This window comes from Callorhinus ursinus, unplaced genomic scaffold, assembly GCF_003265705.2.
Source record: "Callorhinus ursinus isolate GAN/ISIS: 27379988/994484 unplaced genomic scaffold, GSC_fseal_2.0 scaffold77, whole genome shotgun sequence".
NCBI classification, from domain to species: domain Eukaryota; kingdom Metazoa; phylum Chordata; class Mammalia; order Carnivora; family Otariidae; genus Callorhinus; species Callorhinus ursinus.
The window spans coordinates 2043911-2065802 of record NW_027397139.1 but is presented as its reverse complement, the minus strand read 5'-3'; the positions used below and the strand labels follow the sequence as shown (position 1 = coordinate 2065802).

Genomic DNA, 21892 nt, shown 5'->3' with positions numbered 1-21892 from the left:
AGGAGACGCCATCCTCACCTTCCCAAGAGTCGGCACAGGCTTGGGGGCGACAGGACGGAGGGCCAGACTCCCACGGTCTGGGGCAGCAGGCCCCACAGAAAGCAGTTTAAGTGGGGCAGAGACCTGGGGGCCCCCCGGGGACCTCAACATCAAGGAGCTTGTCTAGGTCACAGATCTCGTGCATCTTACACCCAACACGCATCTGTGACATCGCACGAACACTCTCCACGGCGGACACAACAAAGACTCTCCAAGAACGAGGGCGGGCAGACCCTTCCCACATGGTGCTCTCGGCGCCCAGGACCGGGACACGCTGGCTGTCACCGAAACTAACAGGCAGGGCTGCGTGAGGCGCTGAGGCGGAGACCCCAAGATGGGGACAAGCCAGCCGAGAGCAGCAAGGGACGTGTCCCCCAGGGAGCAGGCCTGTCCTTCGCAAAGGCCCTGAGGTGGAGGCTCTTTGGAGGAGGCAGGAAGGCCGTGGCCCCCTCAATGGAAAGGCTGAGTTCTGACAACGAATAGAGGCTCGAGTTCTGCCGCTTGCATGCCCGAGACAAAGGACCGGCGCCCGTGACTGTCACGGTCTCATGTCGTGGAGGGGTGTGAAGGGTGGGCTGCCGCAGGCATGGCAGGGGTGTGGGGGGACGAGAGCCGGCAGTGGAGGGGGCTGAATGCGCCAGTGGCCTTGCAGCCCTGTCCCCAGCCTGCTAGAGGAAGGGGAGTCTTGACGCCCACCTTGGTTCTCAGGGACATCAGACAGTGTGGACTTGTAGGGGGGCTAGTAAGCCCAGGTCTTCCCAGCCTGTGGGGCCCTACCACTCTCAGTAACACCCCTGACCACGGGCATGGAGGGGCCATCCCGTGCCTCCACAAGCCGCGGGCACCACGGCTGCTCTAGATCCTCCCCACTAACGGAGCCAGGAGACCACAGACGCGCTCTGGTGGGACACGCGACCCAGGACGGCAGAGCCGGCTCGACGGCTGGCTGGGGTCCCCCTGAGGTGAGCCCGTGCCCCTGTCATCACCTACCATGAGCATCTTCAGATCCGCTCGCTCTGCTGGGTTCTTTATTAGGCTGGAGAGGAAGACAGAGGGTGGGGGAGACAAGGCAGGGCAGTTAGCCAGCGGCCACGGGAACTTGGGTTTTGAGCTGTGATCGGTCAGCCCCGTCCCTGCGCCTGGCCTGAGGCTGGATGCAGCAAGGAACAGAACCCGCTCTGCTGTCCCTCGGGTGTAAGGGCAGGCCCCTGGGGAGGGAAGGGTAAGGGTCTGAGACCAGGACAAGAGAGAGGGGGAAATGCTGAGGGGACCTGCTGGCCACTGCCCGGTCTGAGGCACAGCACAACCGCACTGCTAACAACCCCTAACCTGGGAGTCTGAATGTCAAAATGGAACTTTTTCCTTCAAAAAAGCAGAACTGCCCCTAAAGACAGTTGCTCAAATCGGCCTGAGGCCAAACGGTGGCTGTTCAGAACCAAAAGAAAATGAGAGGGGTAGAGAAACATTCACGTGGATCCCTGGATTCGGGCCAGTGGCTGTGCAAAGGGCCAGTGGCGCAGGTCTGCTGCTGTGTGTGATGTGCTCCCCAGGCCAACTCCACCCGCCCTGACGTGCAGCACGGCCCTCAAGGTGAGGGGTGGCCCCGGCCCCTCCTGTTGCAGAGCCTGTGCGCCCCAGGCCCTGCTGACGCATCAAGAGCAGCTGACCGCTTGCCAGAACCCGACTTGGAAGCCTTGTTGGGAAGCTGGTGGGTTACAGGGCTTGAGGGCTTAGGAAACTGGGACACGGGCTGGCGGAAGGCAAGGCAGGAACCCTGGTTTGTTCTGGCCTTGGGGACAGGATGGGGACAGCAGCTGGACACTGCAACTCAGTAGCCTTGGAAAGGGAACCTACTGGGTTCTCATGTGAGCTCCAGGTGCCCCCAGATGCCGTCGATCCTGGCAGAGGGGCCCAGCCCAGGACCAGGAAGGAAGTGTGCATCTGGGCCGGTGGCCAGGGTGTGGGCAGCCGTCCCGGGAGGCAGGCGGGGCCTCTGACGGCCTGGCAACCCACCCTGGGGCCACCCTGAGACTGTGGCACCTTACCATTTATTTACAAACTCCTGGAAGTCCTGCGTGAAGACGCCGCTGGGCAGCTTAGGAGGTGGCTGTGGGAGAGAGCAGAGATGGGGGTCGGATGCTCGAGGATGGTTCTGGAATCACGGGGAGGTGCTTCATGGCCCTGAACCCGTGAGAACAGCACTTTTTGGGGATCCTCAGAAGGCATCTCTCCTGGCCCCAGTCCCTTCACCTTGCTGGAGGGGGACCCCCCACCCCACCCCATGCCCGCCTTCTGGCAGCTTCCCCACAGGCCCTGCCACCCGCCCTGCCAACTTGGTCAGACCCTTCTGGTGTTCTCTTTGGAAAGCTCTGGTTTTGGGATCACAGCTGGTTCCAGGAGGGGGAGTAGAACAGGGCCCATCCATTTCCAGCTGGGGGTCCAGATCCTCAGGGGGAGGGGTGTGGGGTGGGGCAGCAGGTTCCAGAAGCCCAAGGAGCCTGGCCCCATATATATGTGCCAGGATGGGGATAGCTGTGTGCAGGGTCAAGCCCCCATCAGGGCAGGCAGTGGGCAGGTGGCCTGGTGAAACCCACGGGGCCTTCCTCCACGCAGGGGTCGGGGGTGCTGGCAGGCTCCCGGGAGGAGGTGCTTGCTGGGCCTAGGTGTGGCTGCCAGGTGCAGGGCGAGCTGTGTCACCAGAGCCAGCCCATCCTGTTCTGTCATCACCAGCCCCACTCCGAGCCACTCACCCCAACACTCAACCCTATACCAAGCCAGTGCCACAGGCCACCCGGCCACCCCATTTCCCTGCCCTGACTCTGAAGGGCCCCAAAAGCACACTTTGGCCCACAGAAGGCCCAGGAACGGTGACCCAGCCAGGCAGGGAGGGTGGGTTTCAGGGTCAGGTCCCGCTCTGCCCCTTTCCAGCTGCAGGCCCAAGGAGGCTGGTCCCATCCCTGTACAACCACGACGGAAACAGTCCCATTACCTGCTCACACAGTGGTGAGGCAGATCGGGACAGGGGGGCTGGGCCTTCCGTGCCTCTTTCCCTGAACTTTCCCCGAGGAAGTGGATCACTCATGACTGCACAGGCAGGGACTCTGAGATGCGCAGAGAGCTACCAGGGGCAGCTCCGGGGCCTGGGCACTTGGCTACAGCCTTGGGGGGTGTCTTTACCCACACCCACACCGGCACGTAAACTCCTCTCAGGACATGGCAGACTCATGAGGTATGGCAGGAAGGCTATGCACTTCTACCCCGATAACTGACCGCTGAAAAGAGGTCCCTGCCCTGCCCCCCACTCCTCCCCCAACAGAATCGAGTCTGCGTGAATTCCCTTCCCTTGGGTAACGAATTCCAAGTCCAATGGCTTAATCCGCCGTCGTGAAGACGGGCCAGAGGGGCCTCCGGTACACACCTCGTTCACAATATAGTCCAGCAGCTCGAAGATGGCCATGGCCGGCCGGCTGTCCGTCCCGTGACCTGGTCGGGCAGACAGAGACAGGGGTGAGGCGGGTGTCAGCTGGGTACCCTTCCCCCGACACTGGCCTAAACCAGGGGAGGCGCCCTGGTGGGGTCCTTGCTGCTGAGCTCGCTTTCTTGGGAAAGCAGCTTCTCTGCGAGCCTCCGCCGAATTAACAAAACAAAACAAAACAAAGCAAAACGCCAACGTGAACAGGGGCATTTTTTGAGAAATCACACATTTGGCACGGGGCTGCTTCCAGGCTGTGCCAAAGTCACAACCCCTGCTTTCTGGCGCACAGGCAGGGTGTGGGGGGTGGTGCTGACCAGTAGCAAGGACAGCAGCGTGACCTTGCACGGAGCCGCGGGTGAAGGCAGCATCAGGCCCCAAATGCTGCCCAGAATGGACGACCGGCTGGGGGTAGCTGACCCCTGTCTTTGACCCAGCTGGCCAGGGCCAGGTTTGGCAGCTGGACTTTCGCCTTCTTTCCCCTGGCCTGGAATGGGCACGCGGGCCGGGGTTGGGGGAGGGGCTGGCAGGCCAAGGTGGCCTGGCATGGCCCGCCGCTCCTCCCTGCTGGGACGGGGCCCCAGCTGAAGGCCCGCGATGCCACCTGGGAGCTGGTGCTGGGAGGGCCAGGGCCAGGGCCCGGGGACACAGATGGGGGCGGGGGGTTCTCCCCTTGGAGAAAATCAAGACACCCCAGCAATGTGGGTCTGGCACCAGGAAAGGAGGAGCTGAGCTTGAAAATACTGTGAAAGCTGCCACTTGACGGCCCATGTCCATCAGCAGCGAAGACACACAACATGGGCCACCACAAGCAGGGATACGTGGCCTCGGCCGTGAGCAGGAGCGAGGCACCCCCACGCGCGGCCCCGGGGACAGACCCCGAGCCCACGACGCTCAGGGAGGGAACGAGACACGGAAGGCGGCGCGGGGTGTGAGTCCACGTGGGTGACACGTCCGGAACAGGCTCATCCACGGACGGGAAGGGGGCTTGTGGGGGCTGGGGAGGGGGATGCAGATGGGGAAGGGGCTTCTTTTTGGGGTGACAAGACTGTTCCGGAACTAGGTAGTGGTTATGCTGGCACAACCTTATGAAGATACAAAATTCCACTGAATTGTACACCTTCAACAAGGGAGCCCCGTAGAGCTGAAGTCTATCTCAATAAAGCTGGTATCATACAAACGCAACCCACCCGCACTCGGCTGCACACCCCTTCAGACTCACTCAACTCCCTTCCTGTCACTTGACTTAAAAAACAGAAATCACCAGAGTCCTAAGTGCTGCTTCCTAATTAAGCTGCGTCCGCCATAACCCTTCCCCCCTCGCCACCTCCAGAATGGTCAAAGGGTCAGCCTGAACCCCTCTGGCATGGGGGCGCCCCCCACCTCCCAGGGGCCTGCTGCTGGCCCGGAAAGTCTCCTGGGAGCCCAGCTGTCCCCCAGAGCCCCCCAGCCTCTTGTTCCCTCCCACACTGTGTATCAGGACTGAATCTGACAGGCCACCCAAGGAAATTCTGAGTTGTTACTTTCAGTTTCTGAAAGGCCCAGCCCAAACGCAGCAGAACATTTGCTGCCGAGTCCAGGCGGTGGGCACACAGGTGGCTCGCTGGGCAATCCTGGCAGGCCTTTTACTATATTTGAACATTTTTGTGATGAAATGCTGGAAAACCCACCCAACCAGCGGCTTGGCTGAGGAGTTTGTTTCGAGAACAACCCCCTCCCCTCCGGTCCCCCAGCTGGCTACAACCCACACAGCTGCCCTGGATGGCAGTGGCCTGGGGAGCTGTCCCCAGAAGCCTTGGGACCATCTGTGGACCACTGAGCGCAGTTACCGTGACCCAGGGGGACAGGTGGTGCTGACGGGGGCCAGAGGGGAGGCAGCTGCCACCCCCGGGTGCGGCTCTCCCCGCATGCGGATCACGGCCTGTCCCAGCCCAAAGTTCCAGAGTCAGGCCGTACCGCTGATGGGGCGTCCAGGGGGTCTCGGCCGTGGTGAGATGCTGTGAGGCTCTCCTTCTACCCCGTCCACCACGGGCCGGCCAAATATGGCCTCTAGCTCCTTGGCGTCTGGCGGGGGGATGGGGTACCTTCCGATGGACAGCTCCACCAGGGACAGGCCCATGCTCCAGATGTCCGACTGCACCGAGTAGTGCGTGCCCTGCAGCCGCTCTGGCTGTCGGCGAGAGAGAGCAGAGAGACGCCCCGAGGGAGGCTGGGGCCCGGGAGCACTGACGGGGTTCCCCCCACAGCCCCACCTGGGCCCCAGGCCACCCTCCAAAGACCCAGCACCTCCGTCTCCTCCCTGCCCCCGCTGCGGGACCACCATGTCCTAGCCAGTGCTGACAACAGTGCTCAACACCCAAATTGGCCCAGGAGGCAGCGGGGTGCCTCCGTTTCCATGACGATCCCAAGACTAGCTTCCCAGAGTCTGCTCCTGAGATCACCCAGACGCTTCCTGAGATATCGGGGGGGTAGTTTCTTGGCTCAGAGGTTGACTACCTGCTCCCCTGGACTAGTCTCTTCCTGCTAGAGGGAAGCCACCGGGCGGGCATTTGCAGAGAACACCCTGAGCAAGGAGACAGCCGCAACTAGAATCTGGACGGAAAGGAGAAACCGAGTGGAAACAGAAAGTGTGCTATGGAGAACCGCAGGCCTTGGAAAAGCTTCTGGAAAACGGAACAGCTGACAGGACGGGGGAGGGCACAGATGCCCTCACGCCCAATGGACTTACAGACATGTAGGACCGAGTTCCCACGAAGGAGTTGGCCATGGAGTCGATGAGCTGCCCGCTCACCCCAAAGTCGCACAGCTTAATCTCCCCTCGGGAGTTGACGAGGATGTTGGAAGGTTTCACGTCTGAGGGCACAGCCAGTGGCAGGTGAGGGGGGCTTGGCCTGCCCGCCAGCCCTGCCCGACCCCCAGACGCCCCCATCCAGCTCACCTCGGTGCATGATCTGGTGCTTTTCCCGGAGATACGCCAATCCCCGGAGAACCTGCAGGGGAGCCCCAGGGAGGGGTCAGCAGGGCAGTGCCGTGGGCGGACCTGAGGGGCCGCTCATCTGGGACAAGCTCAGGGAGCCCACATTGAGGGCCAGGGGCAAGTGAGAAGAATGGCAGGGACGGCCACACCATCCTAGGCCAGTGGGCAGATGCCCGGCTCACCCGCCCTCACCACCCTGCCCTGAAGGTCACACAGGCCCGGTGGGCATTGGCTGGTGAGCGCTTCTGTGCTGGGTTTACATGGAGGCCCTGCAGACGGATGGCTGTTTCACCAAGGCTGGGACCCTGCCACTCGGGCCCCGGGCACCCCCCCACACCTGTATAGGGCAGGGAAGCATCACTCCTGTCTTATGGGCCACGAGATGCCACGTGCCAGGCCTGCAGCTGGCAGAGATGGGCATGGGCTGCTCCGACCCTGGCCATGTGAACGGGGCGGGGTAAGAACAAACCCGGCAGAGCACAGGGCCAGGAGCCTGTGCCTGCACCCCAGTGTGCGTGGCCTGAGGGGGCTGGAGCCACTTACCGCAATGCTGACCTTCCCCAAGATCTCCTCAGGAATTCTCTTGGCTTCTTTCAACACCTGATCCAGAGAGCCACCATCCTAGGGTCAACACAGAAGAGAAAAAGCAAGCCGTGCTAAGCAGTTGGCCGGACAGTGCCTGCAGGGCACAGGAGGGCTCCCAGAGGGACACCGGGGCAGCAGGTATAAAAGCGAAGCACTTCCCCGCTTCCCGACAAGCTGCAGCTCAATTTCCTCCACAGGAAACGGAGGCCAGACCACAGCCAAACGCAACCCGCTGGCCCAGAGCAGGGCCTCCTTTGGGCCCTGCCACCTCTGGGGCCTCCGGACAGCCCATCCAGTAAGGAAGGAATAAGGGTGCTAGCATGCTCCCTTGGCAGCCCGGCCTTCCGGGAACCCAGGCCCGGGACTCAGCCGGCCCCTTCCCCGGGTTGCCACGGCAGCAGCGGGACGAGCGGAACTGCTGGGCTTGCAACCAGAGCAACCGCGAAGCCTCCTTCTGGGGCCTGGGTTCTACTCCTGCCAGCCCGCAGCAGCCCCATCACACCGGGGATGGAGAGCCCAGAGGCGCCAGGGCAGAAGAATGCAGGCTGAGCCGCTGCTGCCCACTGCTCCCCACTCCCCTGCCCCTGGCCCCGAGGTCCTGTGTTCGCCACCATGCACTGGTGCGTCCTGCAAAGGATGGGACGCAGGTCCTCCTGGTCAGCTCCCCACCCCAGGCCTGGCTTCAAATCCACAGGTCGCCTGACAGCAAACCTGGAGACCAACCCAGGCCAGGGTCCCCGCCGGGCCCCCTGGGACGCTAGGTGGACACACTGAACTGAACCTCGGAGCAAGTGCTTTCTCTCCTGTGCTGCTCCAGGCCACCTAGAGCCACACGGCTTCGGCCGCCAGAGGGGAGGGGGCCGGGGAGGTGGGGGGGAAGCCTGCAGTCCCAGGGATGCCGGGGCCTCCTGTCTCAGCACTTCTGCCCCAGCCTTGCTCAGTCAGAAAGGCCGTGGGTGGGGAGTTCTAGAAAACCCAACACCCTGTGAAGCTTCTACAACCTGCACGTGACTCTGGATTAGCTCCAGACTGAGGGTGCGGGACTGAGCACAGAGGGTGGCTGTGCCCAAGGAGAAAAGCACGGGACCAGCATTCCTGGCTCTGCCCAGCTTCGCCTGTAGGACCAGGGGAAATGCCTTCTATTCTCGTTTCTGTATCACCCAACCTTAAAAGAATACAAAAAAACCTTTTTATTTTATTATTTATTTATTTGAGAGAGAGAGAATGAGAGACAGCACGAGAGGGAAGAGGGGCAGAGGGAGAAGCAGACTCCCCACCGAGCAGGGAGCCCGATGTGGGACTCGATCCCGGGACCCCAGGATCATGACCTGAGCCCAAGGCAGTCGCTTAACCAAATGAGCCACCCAGGCGCCCCAAAAAAATCTTTTTAAACTATGACCCTGCTTCCCAACACAGCTCCTTTCGTTCTGAACGTTTATGGAGCTGTGACAGGTTTATATGTGAGGATGTCCGGGGGGAGCATCCACAGAGGCCACGATAGGCCAGGCCTTGTGTGGGGCTCCTCGGTGAGTGGACAGTTCTGTTCTCTCTCTCCGGCTGGCTCTGCCCCACCCCACCCCTCGTGCCGACCACAGATGTCCCCAAACGTGGCCCAGCGTCCCCTGAGGCAGGATCACTTCCAGATGAGACCCCCTGGTCCACGCTAAGAAGAGCATATGCTCAAGTCAAATCGACAGGAAGTGGTACAGGAGATAGCACAACTGGGTCCCTCTGACCCCAAATCTCACACCCTGCGCAGCGTCACATGCTTTCATTTTGTGTATGTGTTCTAAATATTCTGGAAATTGTGCTTTTATTAAGTTAAGTGGTACATGAATACCGTTTTATAAAAAAACTCAACTGCAGGGGCACCTGGGTAGCTCAGTCGGTGAAGCATCCGACTCTTGGTTTTGGCTCGGGTCATGATCTCAGGGTCATAGGATCAAGCCCCTCACTGGGCTCTGTGTTCAGCACGGAGTCAGCTTGAGACTCTCCCTCTGCCCCTTCCCCTGTTCACTCTCTCTCTCTCTCTCTCTCTCTCAAAACAAAAACAACTATAGGTAAGTAACACTCTCATCTCCCAAAAATTCCACTTGCCTCCCCTGAAGTGTGACTTCCAGATCCTTCTGTGTGTTTGCATATGCATCCATATGCACTGGGAAATACAGAGTTTAAAAAATATATCTAAGTGGGCTCACATTATGCATATTTTCTCCTCGGGGATTTTCTCCCTCGGCACATACACACCATCTCGTTTCTCCACTGCCAAGTGGCCTGGTACAGCTATCTCTCCCTTACCAGCAGATGTGTGATTTTTCACTATTACAGAACAAGGAGGCGTGTGCTTCAGATGTGACTAGATCCCAAGAAATACCAACAGGTGCCTCTGAATGGTCAGTAAGCTGCTCCCCCAGATAACCACTGTCTGCAAGGTCCATGCCTGGAGTTGTCCCAGTGATAGCCCCAGGCCCCGGGGAAACCACCGCCCGCTCTACGCGCCAGACGCTGGCCCAGTGAGTTCACCCTTCTGTGCTGAGTCTGGGCTGCTCATCACCCACTCAGGGTCTTTGCTTGCAAGCCGGGGCTGGAATCGACCAGTCAGAAACAAGGGCCAATTCACACCCAAACCTGCACAGAGATGAGGTCTCACCCTCTGCTCGCTGCTCCAGATGCCGCAGGAAGACTGGCTTCCCCCACCCCAGCCCCAGGAGTCAGGCACTGGCACCCCTCGGCTCTACAGGTGGAGGGGGGAGAACCTGGTCCCAAGTCACGCCACTAGGAGGTTAGCGGTGGAGTACACGCCTGACCCCAGGGTGTCCCCCACTACGGCACGCGGACGAATGTCGCAGAAATGTCACGCATGCACGCACGCACAGGAATGCCCTGGGCACGGGCACAGTTCTGGAGCGGATTACGTGACGTGGAAACACTGTGAAGGGCGGTGGGGCGGAGGCTACCTCCCCCTTCCGGTACTTTTACATCATTTTATTCCCCTCGCCCCTTCCTTGCCCACAGCGCCCCCTCCGGCAGGCTCATTGCTGACTTGAGAACAGCAGAGCTGGAGCTCGGTGCTGGGGGAGCACAGGTGCACCCTCACCTGACGGTCGCCAGGGCACTATCCCTCACTCCACTGCCCTTCCACGCCCGGCACAAAAAGCACACCAAAAAATCCAACTAGGAATTTGCAGAGGATGAGCACAATAAACCACTGGGCTCATCTCCCTCCGCATCAGTGTAGCTCGCTCCTCATGCTGAAAACCTCTGCTTCAAGTTCACTGAGAACAAAAGCAGAAGGTGAGCCAGCCTGTGACGCTCCCCCTCCTCCAAGAGCGCAAGCACCGCCTTCAGGGAGAACAGGGAGGGGAGGTGGAGGGACTCCCTGTATGGCAGTGAGTGCCAGGCAGCCGGCGGGTCCCACTTCCGTCTCCCTTCGCAGGGGAGGACAGGCTGCGGTGGGACGCTGCCGGGCGGGGGGCCTGGGCCCAGGTAGGGGCAGAGCGGGGGGGCGGGAAGCACCTTCTTCAGGGCACGGCGACCCCGCCACGCGGCTGCTCTTGATGCATTCCTCACAGGCGCTTGCTCAAATTCACTTCCTGCCTCCGTTACAAAATCGTCAGTGGGGACAGCGCTGCGCCTGCGAGGCGTAACCGAAGCTGCTGGGCCTAAGGCCACCGCATCCTGGTTTTGCAAGGGCCCCGAAGGGCCTGAGCCTGGACAGCCGGGCGGCAGGCAGCCCCGTACCCGACGAATCAGGCTTGGCGCGGGGTCGGCGGCATTTCCTCCCAGGGCCCTCAGCTCTGACCACTTCTGCTTTCACTGTCCCCGATCCCACCCATTTCTGAGGTTCAAGACCAGAATTTCTTAACAAGGGGGCTCATCGGAACCAACCATGGTGGTTTGAAACAAGATCGGTTCCTGTGTTCCACCCCAGAGCATCTGATTCCACAAACCTGAGCTGGGCTGCAAAGCTGGGCCTCGCCTCGAACAGAGCACCCAGATCGCTTCTCTCTCCTCAGGGGGTGCTTGGGAAGCAGCCATCCAAGTCTCCACCACCTAGGCCCTCGGGCCCAGCCATTCCACCTTTGGGACCTTATCCCACCTCTGGCCCAAGGACATTTCTCCCGCTGTCGCTCCCCACAGGTCAGAAACAACCCGTGTCCACCACCAAGACAGTGTTCGATAAACCACCTTACAGGCACTCGCCGTGGCTGGAACATGGACAGTGGGGAAAATGACGCCAGCTCCCTGCGCGCCAGCAGGGAACGGCTTCCGCCACGTATCCGGGGAGAGGCCAGGCTGGGCGAGAACTCCCGCCGTTCTCTAAGCATCTTGGGCTTAGAGAACCAAGGGATCTACGGGCACACGCTTGCACAGCACGGAGTATCTCCAGAAGGACCCCTTGGAAACAAGTGTGCTTTGCATCTGAGGACGCGGGCTCAGACAGGGGGGCAGGAAGCGCACTCACCATGTGCTCCATGCAGATGCTGATCTCACCGTCGCTGTAGAAGGCCCCATAGAAGCCCACAATGTACGGAGAGTTACACTCATGCAGCACCTGCAGCTCACGGATGATCTGGTTCCGGATGGCCGGCTTGATTTCCAGGTGGATTAGCTGCGGGAGAAAGCAAAGGGCGCTCACAACCAGGCCTCTGAGGGGCCCAGAAGGAGGGGCCTTTGGCCCCCTGCCCTTGATGTGCACACGACAGCATTCAAAACTGTGCAATCCACTCCTAGGCATTTACCTAGAGGGGAAAAAAAAAAACATGTCTACACACAAGCTTGCACGCCTGTGTTCACACAACAGGACTCACGATTGCCAAAGCATGGAAGCCACCTAAGTGTCCGCCCAAAGGTGAACAGATAAACATGCACCCACACACACAGAGGCAGGCTACTCCGCCAGGAACAGGAGCGAGGCGTTCTTTTTTTTTTTTTTTTTTTTAAGATTTTATTTATTTATTCATGAGAGACAGAGGAGGAGAGAGAGAGAGGGAGAGAGAGAGAGAGGGAGAAGCAGAGGGAGAAGCAGGCTCCCAAGGAGCAGGGAGCCCGATGTGGGACTCGATCCCAGGACCCCGGGATCATGACCTGAGCCGAAGGCAGACGCTTAACCATCGGAGCCACCCAGGCGCCCAGGAGCGAGGCGTTCTTAAGAAGAATTCTCTTCCCACCGAACTGTACAAAGTACCGCCTTTCCCAGGACCTAGACCAGGGATGCCCATGACCTCGCCCCTCTCAGTGGGGGTCTGCTTCTGGAACCCTTCCCCCTCCGGGCTGGAGACGACACAGAGAGAGTCTCAGACCGCCACCCGAGGAGGCTCCTAGCTCCCCTTAGACCTGAGTTCAAGTCAGTAGCCGTGGGTCGTCACCCACGGCATCACGACGTTCAGATGGGAAGACACCCGAGGACTGCCTGGAGAGATGCAGGACACAGGTGACAAAGTGCCAAGAGCAATGCCCAACAGGAAAGAGTTGAGGCCGGGGCTCCACGTCCTGGCCACTTAGAATCTCAGTTGCTCCGACCATTGCAACACGACAAGAAAAAGGTGATTTCTACCCACCTGTCAGATCAAGGGTGTCTGAACCTGTTGCCACAGATCCTACATTTCATCGGAACCCTGTGATGGGGAGAGGGAATGGCAAAGACTTGCTCGGAGTGGATGCACGCCTGGAAGGACAAGTGGGAGTTGGCCAGACGGATACGGTGGGGTGGGTGTTCCAGGCGGCGGCGGGGGTGGGGGGGGGGCAAAACGCTGAGGGCACCAAGGCACGAAGGGGCATGTGCCAAGTTCAGGGAGGCACAGGGTATGTGTGGGGAGCAACACCCGCTCCCCAATGACCCTGGCCACCTTGGGAACTGCAGTAGGTCCTGGTGGGATGGTGCCCGGGGCTTCTCGCCACTCCCAGCAAAGCTTCATGCCTCCCCCTGCAAAGGCAAGCTCTGGCCATGGGTTCCAGGCCCTGTACTCCCCCCAGGGCCACCCCCAGTAGGACCCAGGGATGCTCTCTCCTTTGGTGGAACCACACCTGTGATGTGATGCCCAACAAGCACACACGTGAGAGGCTGGGTCTGAAAATGAAGTGTTGCGGTCTATGTGGAAGGCAGGAGGTCTGCTCTCAAAAGCCCAGAGAGGATTCATTGAGACCAACAGATGGACCATGGAGGGTGATGGAGGCCAGCAACAGCCAACAGAAATACAATCAGGCCTCATGTTTAATTTTAAATCCTCTAGCTGCCGCATTACAAAAGTACAAAGAAACAGGTGAAATGACCATTTTTACGTATTTTAACTCAATGCAGTATATCAAAAAATTACTTTCAACATGTAATCCATGTAAAAATATGAATGAGATTGCCCCATACTGAGCCCTTGAAATCTGGCATATTTCTTTGCATGAACAGCATATCTCAGCTGGACTGACCCCATCTCAAGGGCTCTGTGTCCAGAGCTGACCAGGGCAGCCGCCGTGGACACTGCAGCTCTCGACCCAAGAACTTCAAAAGAGCCACAGATGAGTGACCGAGCTGGGGAGCGAGAACCCTACAGGCTTCACACAAAGGAAGGGGTGGACAAAGGTGGGCAGCACTGGACAGAAACCCAGAGGTCACCGGAGCCCGGAGTTGGGGCCTTCCACATGAAGTAAGGCCACAGGAAGTCAGAGGCTTTTGGGGAAGATGCAGTAGGGAGGACGCAGGTGCCCACGGGCCCCTTGTATCCGGGCCTGTAGAGCGAGCCTTCCAGATCACTGAGGAGCCACGCTGAGAGCATACGGAGAAAGCAGGCACGGGAAGCAAGGGCACATTTCTGAGCATGCGTGGTCACACCTCACCCTGACAACAGCCCTTGCGGGGATCGCCCCCACTGCACTGATGAGCAGCTTCAGGTTCTGCGAGGCTCAATCCTGTTTCCAGGGGCACATGCTGCTGAGCAGTCAAGTCCGTGTCGGGGCCGGGCTCCCAGATCACCAAAACCCACGCTCTCTCCACGCCACCACCTTAGGGTTATGCACACTCCAGGAGCTGCTTACATAGGGATGGCGCGAGGCATTCGAACCCAACACCAAGCCCATCTAGGAGTTTAAGGCGATTTCTACTGCAGAATGGGGGTGCGGGGAGTACACACAAGAAAAAGAGGAAAATAAATTCTGGAGGTGAAACAATGACATCTTCCATCACGTCAGGACCAACTGCAAAGGGCAGACCTGAGAGGGTTCGAACCCAATTCAGACGCTGACCCACCTTGGCCTGTTTCCTCATGTGTAAAATGGAGCTGTTGCTCAACTGAAACCAGAACACGACACCGGCTCTGACATGGGGCAGTCACGTGAAGGACGGCCGAAGGACCAGGACGTGGCCTTGCAGAGTCACAGACCTCCATCAGAGGCAAGCAAGCCCTCGGGGCCCACACAAACGCGAGGCCCAAACACGCTCCTCCCGCAAGTCCAGGGGAGTCAAGGAAGGCACGTGCCTAACACACACGCTAACTTCATCATATGGCTCTCCTGGCCCGAGCAATGCAGAGGTTTTGCTCTTCGGGCTCTCAGAAGGAGATGCAAGAGGAGTCAGAACGCCACGCATGAGTCAAGAACACGCTTACCATCACGTGCAACTGTAAAAATTGAGACCAGTTCACTTGGGGCTTACATAACTGGTCGCCCTGCTCTCCCGGCAGGTCATACTGGTTAGGAAAATCCTCTGCCAATTGAAGGGGCTACAGGGATGCTGGCAACAAAGGGTGCTCGCCCGCGGGGAAGCCCCACCCCAGCCCCTAGTTTCCAGCCCTGTGGCAGGCTGAATTTGGAGATCTGGTGAGCTTAAGTACTTGGAAAGCACGGAATCCATACGCGGCACCTGGAAATTCAGAGTCCACCCAGGGTAGTAGGGAGAAGGACCGAGGCTGGTTTCCCCAAAACCACTTTGCCACATCAATTTCCCATTGGTGCCCGCAGCTGAATAAAGACAAACTGGCCTCGCGGGTGAACTGGCATTCTAGCTAGACTGAAAGGAGCCCTTGACTCCTGGGGACCGGCGCGAGCTCCGGGGCCATCACGGAGTCATAGCCCGGAGCCACACGACGGCCGGGTGGCCGGCCTTCTCATTCAGCGCGCTCACCAGATGCTTGTGGGCACAGCTGCACCCTGTGCCCACTGTCCAGGGCGTGCGGCCGCTCAGGGCTCACACCACGGGGAGCTCACCACCTACAGAGAACCAGACTGGACGTCCTTCTCCCCCCAGATCTCAGACCTACTTTCCTGGAGCTTTTTACTTTGAAAGACTTACGGAAGCTCAGGAAAGCTCTAGCACCAGCAGTGCCCTGCGCAGCCTCCACTCACTGCCCACGGTGGTGTCTCCTGTGGCTGAAGGACAGTGTGAAACCTGGAAACCTGCATCGGGCCGGCACCGTGACCGCCCGGCGCCACTCATCTGGGCGCCCAGCCTCATTCATACCCTCAGATCTGGCTCCAAAGGCTTTCACAAAGTTGCGGAGCAGCTCCCGGAGTCATGCTTACAAGGCGCACCCGGGCTCCCCGCCCCCACCCCACCAGGTGACGGCTCAGCTGGCTTGGGGACGCTCCGGGGTCCCTGACGCCGACCTGGGTCAGGGCTCTGTTGGCAGCCCCCCTCCCGCCCCGTCATCCTCGGAATCTGACGTCTGCCTTTCCGGTCCCTGTTCGCGAGGTGACGGCAGACCCGAGATGTCCGGGGCAGCTCCGGGGCAGCAAAGGCTGCCCGTGGTGCAGGGACAGAGCCAGGGCTCGGAGGGCAGGCAGGGCTCCGGGGGCAGAAGAAGTAGTTACAACGCGGAGAGCCAGCACGGCGCTCCCGCAAAAGGCAGGGCAGCGCCCTCCACCCGGGCGTGGGGTGGCCGGCTTTCTGAGCACACGGAGTGGGGACTACGGGGGAAGGGGCTTCCGGAAGAGCCGGCTCTCCGTGCCCGAGAGCACACGCCTGTAGGAGCGGAGTAATTTGTCACATAAGGTTCCCTGGTTGTGTCTGGGAGCCACTATCCCCAAAGGGTCACATCCTCTTCTCTACCCGTCCATGTGTGAGGGAGGCTTCTCGACCGCTTAGCTGGGAGCCCGGGTGAGGAAGCCAGTCCAGAACAGTCAGGATGTTTCTGAGAACGGGAGTTTAAGCCCTGGAGGGCAGAGGTCGGCGACGGAAGGGAAGAGCTGCTCGAGGCAGACGGGCCCTGCCATGTCTCAACCAGAGGCCGGCTCCCCCTGAGGACAGGGCGAGTGCTGAGTGCTCGGAGCCCAGGGGCGTATCAGGAAGCAGAGGCCTGCACCTTTCACACCTCTCTGCCGTGTCGGGGGGGGGGGGTGGGCCCTGTCTCATCACGCGCCGCGGCAGGGCCCGGGGATGGAGCGCCCGCCCTCACCTTTCTCGCCATGATGAGGCCGGAAGGTCTGTGCTGGACCTTGGTGACCACCCCACCGTTCCCGGCTCCCAGCTCCGAGATTCGTTCGAAGTCATCGTCCTTGAGTTCCCCGACCTTGGCCTTCTGGGTGAGGAAGGCTTCCAGTCGCTTCTTCTGCTGCTCGTCGAGTTCTAGCTCCGCTAGCTTCTTCTGGAGGTCCACCAAGTTTGCTCTGCAAAGACCCCAAGGGCAAGGGCTAGTGAAGAATGTGCAGGCTGGACCCGGCCAAGCTTACAGGGAGGCCGCTGCGTGCCAGGCCCCAGGTGTGTCGCTGCAAGGACACGGGGATGGATCAGACACCAGCCCCTCCCTCAGGACTGGCTCTGGTTCAGTGGTGCGAGTCTCAGACCCAGGAGCCCCCCTTCCTGACACGAGGACTCCAGACCACGTTGGAAGGAGATGCGGGAACGGGGGGCGGTGGGGGGGGATGCTGAGCCACAGATCAGGTGAGTGAAGGCTCAGGCCAGGACTGAGGAGCAAACTTGTTCTGAGTGGTCTCAGGGCCAAGAGCAAGAACCAGCGGGCAGAAGACAGAAATTGCAGGATGTGTGCCTTTAATGCACATGAATGACGCATGAGCACTTGAGGGGAAATGAAGAGGGGCAGAAAGCAAACAGTGCAGACATTTCCAGGGCATGCTGCTCAGCCAGCATACTCTTATGATATGACTCTAAACATTAAGCATTTACATGCACAGACATTCCTGGAGCCAGTCATTAAAAAAACCAGCCAGGGGCGCCTGGGTGGCGCAGTCAGTTAAGTGTCTGATTCTTGATTTTGGCTCAGGCCATGATTGGGGTCATGAGATCAAGCCGAGTCAGGCTCCGTGCTCAGTGCGGTGTCTGCTTGGGGTTCTCTCCCTCCCTCTCCACCCCCACTCTCGTGCTCGCTCTCAAATGTTTTTTTCTTTTTTTTTTTAAAGATTTCATTATGTGACAGAGAGAGACACACGAGAGAGGGAAATAAGCAGGGGGAGTGGGAGAGGGAGGAGACTTCCCGCAGGGCAGGGAGCCTGATGTGGGGCTCGATCCCAGGACCCTGGGATCACGACCTGAGCCGAAGGCAGACGCTTAACCGACTGAGCCACCCAGGCGCCCCTCAAATAAATAAATCTTAAAAAAAAACAAAAAAAACCCCACCGAACCATGTAAACTGCACTTTATTGGGTGATTCGAGGAATTTCCCAAGGAATTTTGATAGTAAGCTATTTTCACTAACGCCTTGACTTTGAACCAAATCCTGGAGTCAAAAGCAGCGCCCCATAACAGGCGGGCAGACATCAGCTCAATGCACACAAGGACCAACCCAGTGCTGTCCAAAAGAAATAGTATAAAAGTTACGTGTGTAATTAAAATTTTTCTAGCCATGTTAAAAAAAAATATATCAGGTGAAATTAATTTTATCATATTCAACTTAACCCATCAAAAATATAAATTTCAGTATGAAATCAGAATAAACAAATTAATGAATATTTTCCTTTTTCTTCATATGAAGTCTTTGGAATCTGGAATGCATATTATCCTTCCAGCTCCCCTGAATTTGGACCGGCTAGCCACATTTCAAGCACTGGCAGTGGCCACGGGACCACAGAGGGTGGGTCGCTAAGAAAAGTCTCTAAAGGACCTTGGGTGATCCCCAGCCACCAATTTCTGAGGGCATTTAAGCCCAGGCTGACCCCCAACCCGGGGGAAGACCTGGTGGGGGGATTCAAGCAGGGAATGAAGGGGGAGACTGGAGCTCTCTCAGGAACCTCCCAATCCTCAAATTTGACTGTAACTAGGCTAGAACTTAGAGGCCTGAGCAAAGGGGCACTGGCTGGGAAGGAGATGAGGAAAGTCATCTGAGCTGCTACAGCAAAGTTGCTAGAAGGCAGGGGGCTAGGTGCCACTTCCTGAGCACATATCAGGGCTTTACAAACCCCACTTTGTTTCACTCTCAAGATCTTCCTGGGACATGGGTATCTTGTAGTCCCAGCCCACGCAGGAGGGAACAGGCTCAGAGAGGTTAAGTAACTTGCCTGTGGGTCACAATGGAAGGAAGTGGCAGTGCCTGGAATCAAACCTGCATCCTCCCGCACCGCAAAGCCCTGCTCATCATGTCATGATGCTGAGCCAGGACTGTGGGCCTACTATGTGCTCCCTGAATGCCTGGTTAACAGAGACCTGGATGAGGAAGGGACAGAGGAGGGAAGGCAAAGGAATGAATGTACATGACAAGCTTCCTTCCTAAATGGTTGAAGAGGTGGCTTTTGAGGCCAGACTCCGCAAAGTTGTCTTCGCACTGCCCTATGAGCTCGAACATGTGTTCTGGAGTCAGCTGATTAATCCCCTTTAAATGTAATAGCGACCCAGCTGTGGTTATAAAAAAACCCTGGAATTCCAATGGCTGGCTTTCTCTGCAGGGGGAATTCTGGAAGGGATGGAAATCAGAAACCACGTAAAAGAAAGGAGAGAGAATGAAGGAGGCGCTCTCCTGAGAAGAATAAGCAGCAGACTTTTGGAAATAAGGAACACATCCCCATGTCGAGCTGCCTGCTCAGGGAAAGACGTCAACTCACACACACAGGCCTCAGACTCTCTGGCTGGGGGCACAGGAGCCATGTCCCCTGAGAGGCACCACACAGGCTGCTCCCCATCACACCTGGTTCTCAGGGGGTCACACCACAAGCACAGCAAACAGACCCCAGCCAGGGGCCTCTGGAACCGTCCTGCTCCTCTTTAGCATGGGGAACAGGAGTGGGGAGGTCACAAGGACTTCTTCTGTGGCCAAGGGGTCACCCTCGCTTGACCTCGCAAGCATGTGCCCCTCCCACAATATGATGCCGCCCATCTGGAGACCCCACTGTCCCAGATGCTCCTTTCTGTCCCTTCCCCCCGAGTCCTCCTGTCTGCTTCGGTGCCTGCGGCTCCAGCCCCTAGAGGCTCCTTCTCCTCCTCCCCACCAGGATCCTGCAGTTGACCTCACTACTCAAGGGCCGCGCCTGGCCCTGTCCCCTCAGAGACCCCTCAACCAGTCTTCTCCCCTCAGGGGGTCCTGGCTCATCTTACCCTTCAGGGAGCCCTCAACCACCCTTCCCCTGGAGGGAAACTTCCCCCCATTCCTCTCCTCCCAGGAACCCCTTCACCCCATTCTTTGGTATGCAAGGACCCCCCCCAACTCCAATTTCACTGCTCAGGGCCCCATACCCCATCTTCTCCCTCGGGGACCTCCTCCTGCCTTGATTCACCGCTCAGACTCCTTGCCCCATCCTCTGTGGGCAGGAACCCTCCCTCAACTCCATTTCACTCCTCGAGACCTCCCACCCCATCCTCTCCACTCAGGGACCCTCTCCTGACCTCGGTCCTCAGGGTCCCACACCCCATCCTCTCCACTCACGGCCCCCCTCCGCTCAACCTCACTACTGAGAGCCCCACACCCCATCCTCTCCACTCAGGGGACCCCCCCCACCGACCTCACTGTTCAGGGCCCCACACCGCATCCTCTCCATTCAGGGACTCCCACCCCATCTTCACTCAGGGCCTTTCTGCCCCATCCTCTTCACTGAGGGACCCCCTGCCCCGACCTCACTGCTCAGGGACCCGCACCACATCCTCTCCATTCAGGGACCTCCTTCCCCCATCTTGCTACTCAGCGCCCCACAACCCATCCTCTCCACTTAGGGACCTCCTCCCCCGTCCTCATCACTCAGGGAACTCCCACCCCATCTTCTCCTTTCAGGTCCCCCCCTTCTACGGACCTCACTACTCAGGGACCCCCTCCCCTTCCTCACCCCGGCCAAGCCCGGCCCACTCACTCGGAGGCGCCCTCGCTGGTGGGGGACGGGCCCTCGGCGATGGCGGGGTTGATAGTGAGCGCCGGCAGCACCGGCTTCCTCCGGGCCAGCATCGGGGCTCCGCGGGCCGGCGGCGGCGGCACCTCTAACCGGGGCCCATAGGGGGCGGGCCGGGAGCGGGCGGCGCCGACGCGAGCCCGGGGCTGCGGCCGCGGCCTAGGCGGGCGCCCGGGTGGTGAGTGAGAGCGTCGCTGCGGACCCGGGCCGAGGGGCGCCGAGGTGCCCCGGGGCTGAGGCCGAGGAGCCGCCGCCGCCGCCGCAGAAAAGGCCCGTCCGAGGCTGACGCTGCAGCCGGAGCCCGGGAGGCCGCGGGCAGGGAGGGGGAGCGACGAGATTGCGGGCCGGCCTCTCGCGAGAGCCAGCACCCCTCACCGCGAGGCCCCGCCCCTCACCGCGGCGCGTGCGCACCAGCCCGAGGCCGCCTTCCCCGTGGGGGAAAGGGGCGGGGACCTACCGAGGCGGTGCCCGGAGTGTGCGCGCCCGCTCGCTTCCCCCGCTGCTGCTTTGCGCATGCGCCTGAGGCTCTGGGCGGAGGCGCAAGGGAGGCGGAGCCTGAGGGAGGCCTCTTAGGGGCTGATGAGAGTGGGCAGGTGCGCGGAGCTGAGGCCAGGCCCGTGTGAGCCTTGTGGTGCCCGACTGGGGCTACAGGAGCCACGAAAATCCCCAAAAGTTGTGCGAGAGACCACCCAGGGTCAATTTTAGTCTTGTTGTCGCTAATGGACACACAGCCCCCCGAAAGAAAGATCATTTCAAAACATTTTTTTTAAGTTGTGGTAAATATATATGACATAAAATTCACCACTTTATATTCTAAGTGTACAGCTCAGCGGCATGAAGTACCCCTGTCCTGCGACCACCCCCACCCTCCGTCTCCAGAACTTTCCATCTCCCCAAACTGTCCCCACGAAGCCCGGACTCCCCACCCCCTGCCCCAGCCCTGGCTCCCACCGTCTCCGCTCTGTCTCTGTGAACCGGACTCCTCTGGGGACCTCAAATAATTGAAGTCATGTGTTAAAAAAAAAAAAAAAAACAACAGGCCCAAAATGGATTCACTCGTGTTAAGCCCCACGTCAGCAAAACAAGACTTAGTACCTAACCTAACTGCGGTTTTTTTTTTCTTTTTAAGGATATTATTTATTTATTTGACAGCACAAGCGGGCAGAGCGGCAGGCAGAGGGAAGGGGAGAAGCAGCCTTCCTGCTGAGCAGGGAGCCCGATGTGAGGCTCGATCCCACGACCCTGGGACCATGACCTGAGCCGAAGGCAGCCGCTTAACCGATTGAGCCCCCCAGGCGCCCCTAACCTAACTGCAGTTTTGGCCTTTCCCAAGAATGTGACCTTCAGTCAATCTGGTGGTCGCAAGTAAGGCAATCCGCCTGATAAACCCCCCGCCTTCCCCCAAAGGAAGGAGACTCCGGCCTGAAACAATCTACTCTTTCCTAGAGACTTCCTTTTTCTGCCTGCTTCTGCCTATAAAAACCTTCCCTTTTGTACAGCTTCTCGGAGTTCCTTTCTACCTGCTAAGATAGGATGCTGGTCGTTTTATTAATTATTAAATAAAGCCA

The 21892-nt window shown here is 59.1% G+C and overlaps 1 protein-coding gene across 10 annotated transcripts in view; it reads right to left on the bottom strand.

Annotated features, from left to right (window-relative positions):
* Positions 1-20697, bottom strand: part of MAP2K2 (mitogen-activated protein kinase kinase 2) — a 35288-nt gene extending 14591 nt beyond the window's left edge. Inside the window, exons 1-10 of one of the 10 annotated variants that reach the window (XR_012376607.1) lie at positions 20289-20696; positions 16457-16667; positions 11539-11685; positions 7032-7109; positions 6450-6501; positions 6240-6364; positions 5468-5681; positions 3458-3522; positions 2085-2146; positions 1030-1075 (exon numbers count right to left, since the gene is read on the bottom strand). Coding sequence is in view for 7 of the 10 variants with exons in the window: in XM_073887278.1 (XP_073743379.1) it covers positions 1118-1247; positions 2085-2146; positions 3458-3522; positions 5468-5681; positions 6240-6364; positions 6450-6501; positions 7032-7109; positions 11539-11685; positions 16457-16667; positions 20289-20380 (1176 nt within the window). In the remaining 3 variants the exon portion in view is untranslated. Of the gene's footprint in view, positions 1-945; positions 1248-2084; positions 2221-3028; positions 3523-5467; positions 5682-6239; positions 6365-6449; positions 6502-7031; positions 7110-11538; positions 11686-16456; positions 16668-20264 lie in introns of those variants that run through there. The other 9 variants (XR_012376608.1, XM_073887277.1, XM_073887279.1 and 6 more) reach the window with 9 other exon arrangements.
* Positions 20698-21892: the final 1195 nt, after the last annotated feature.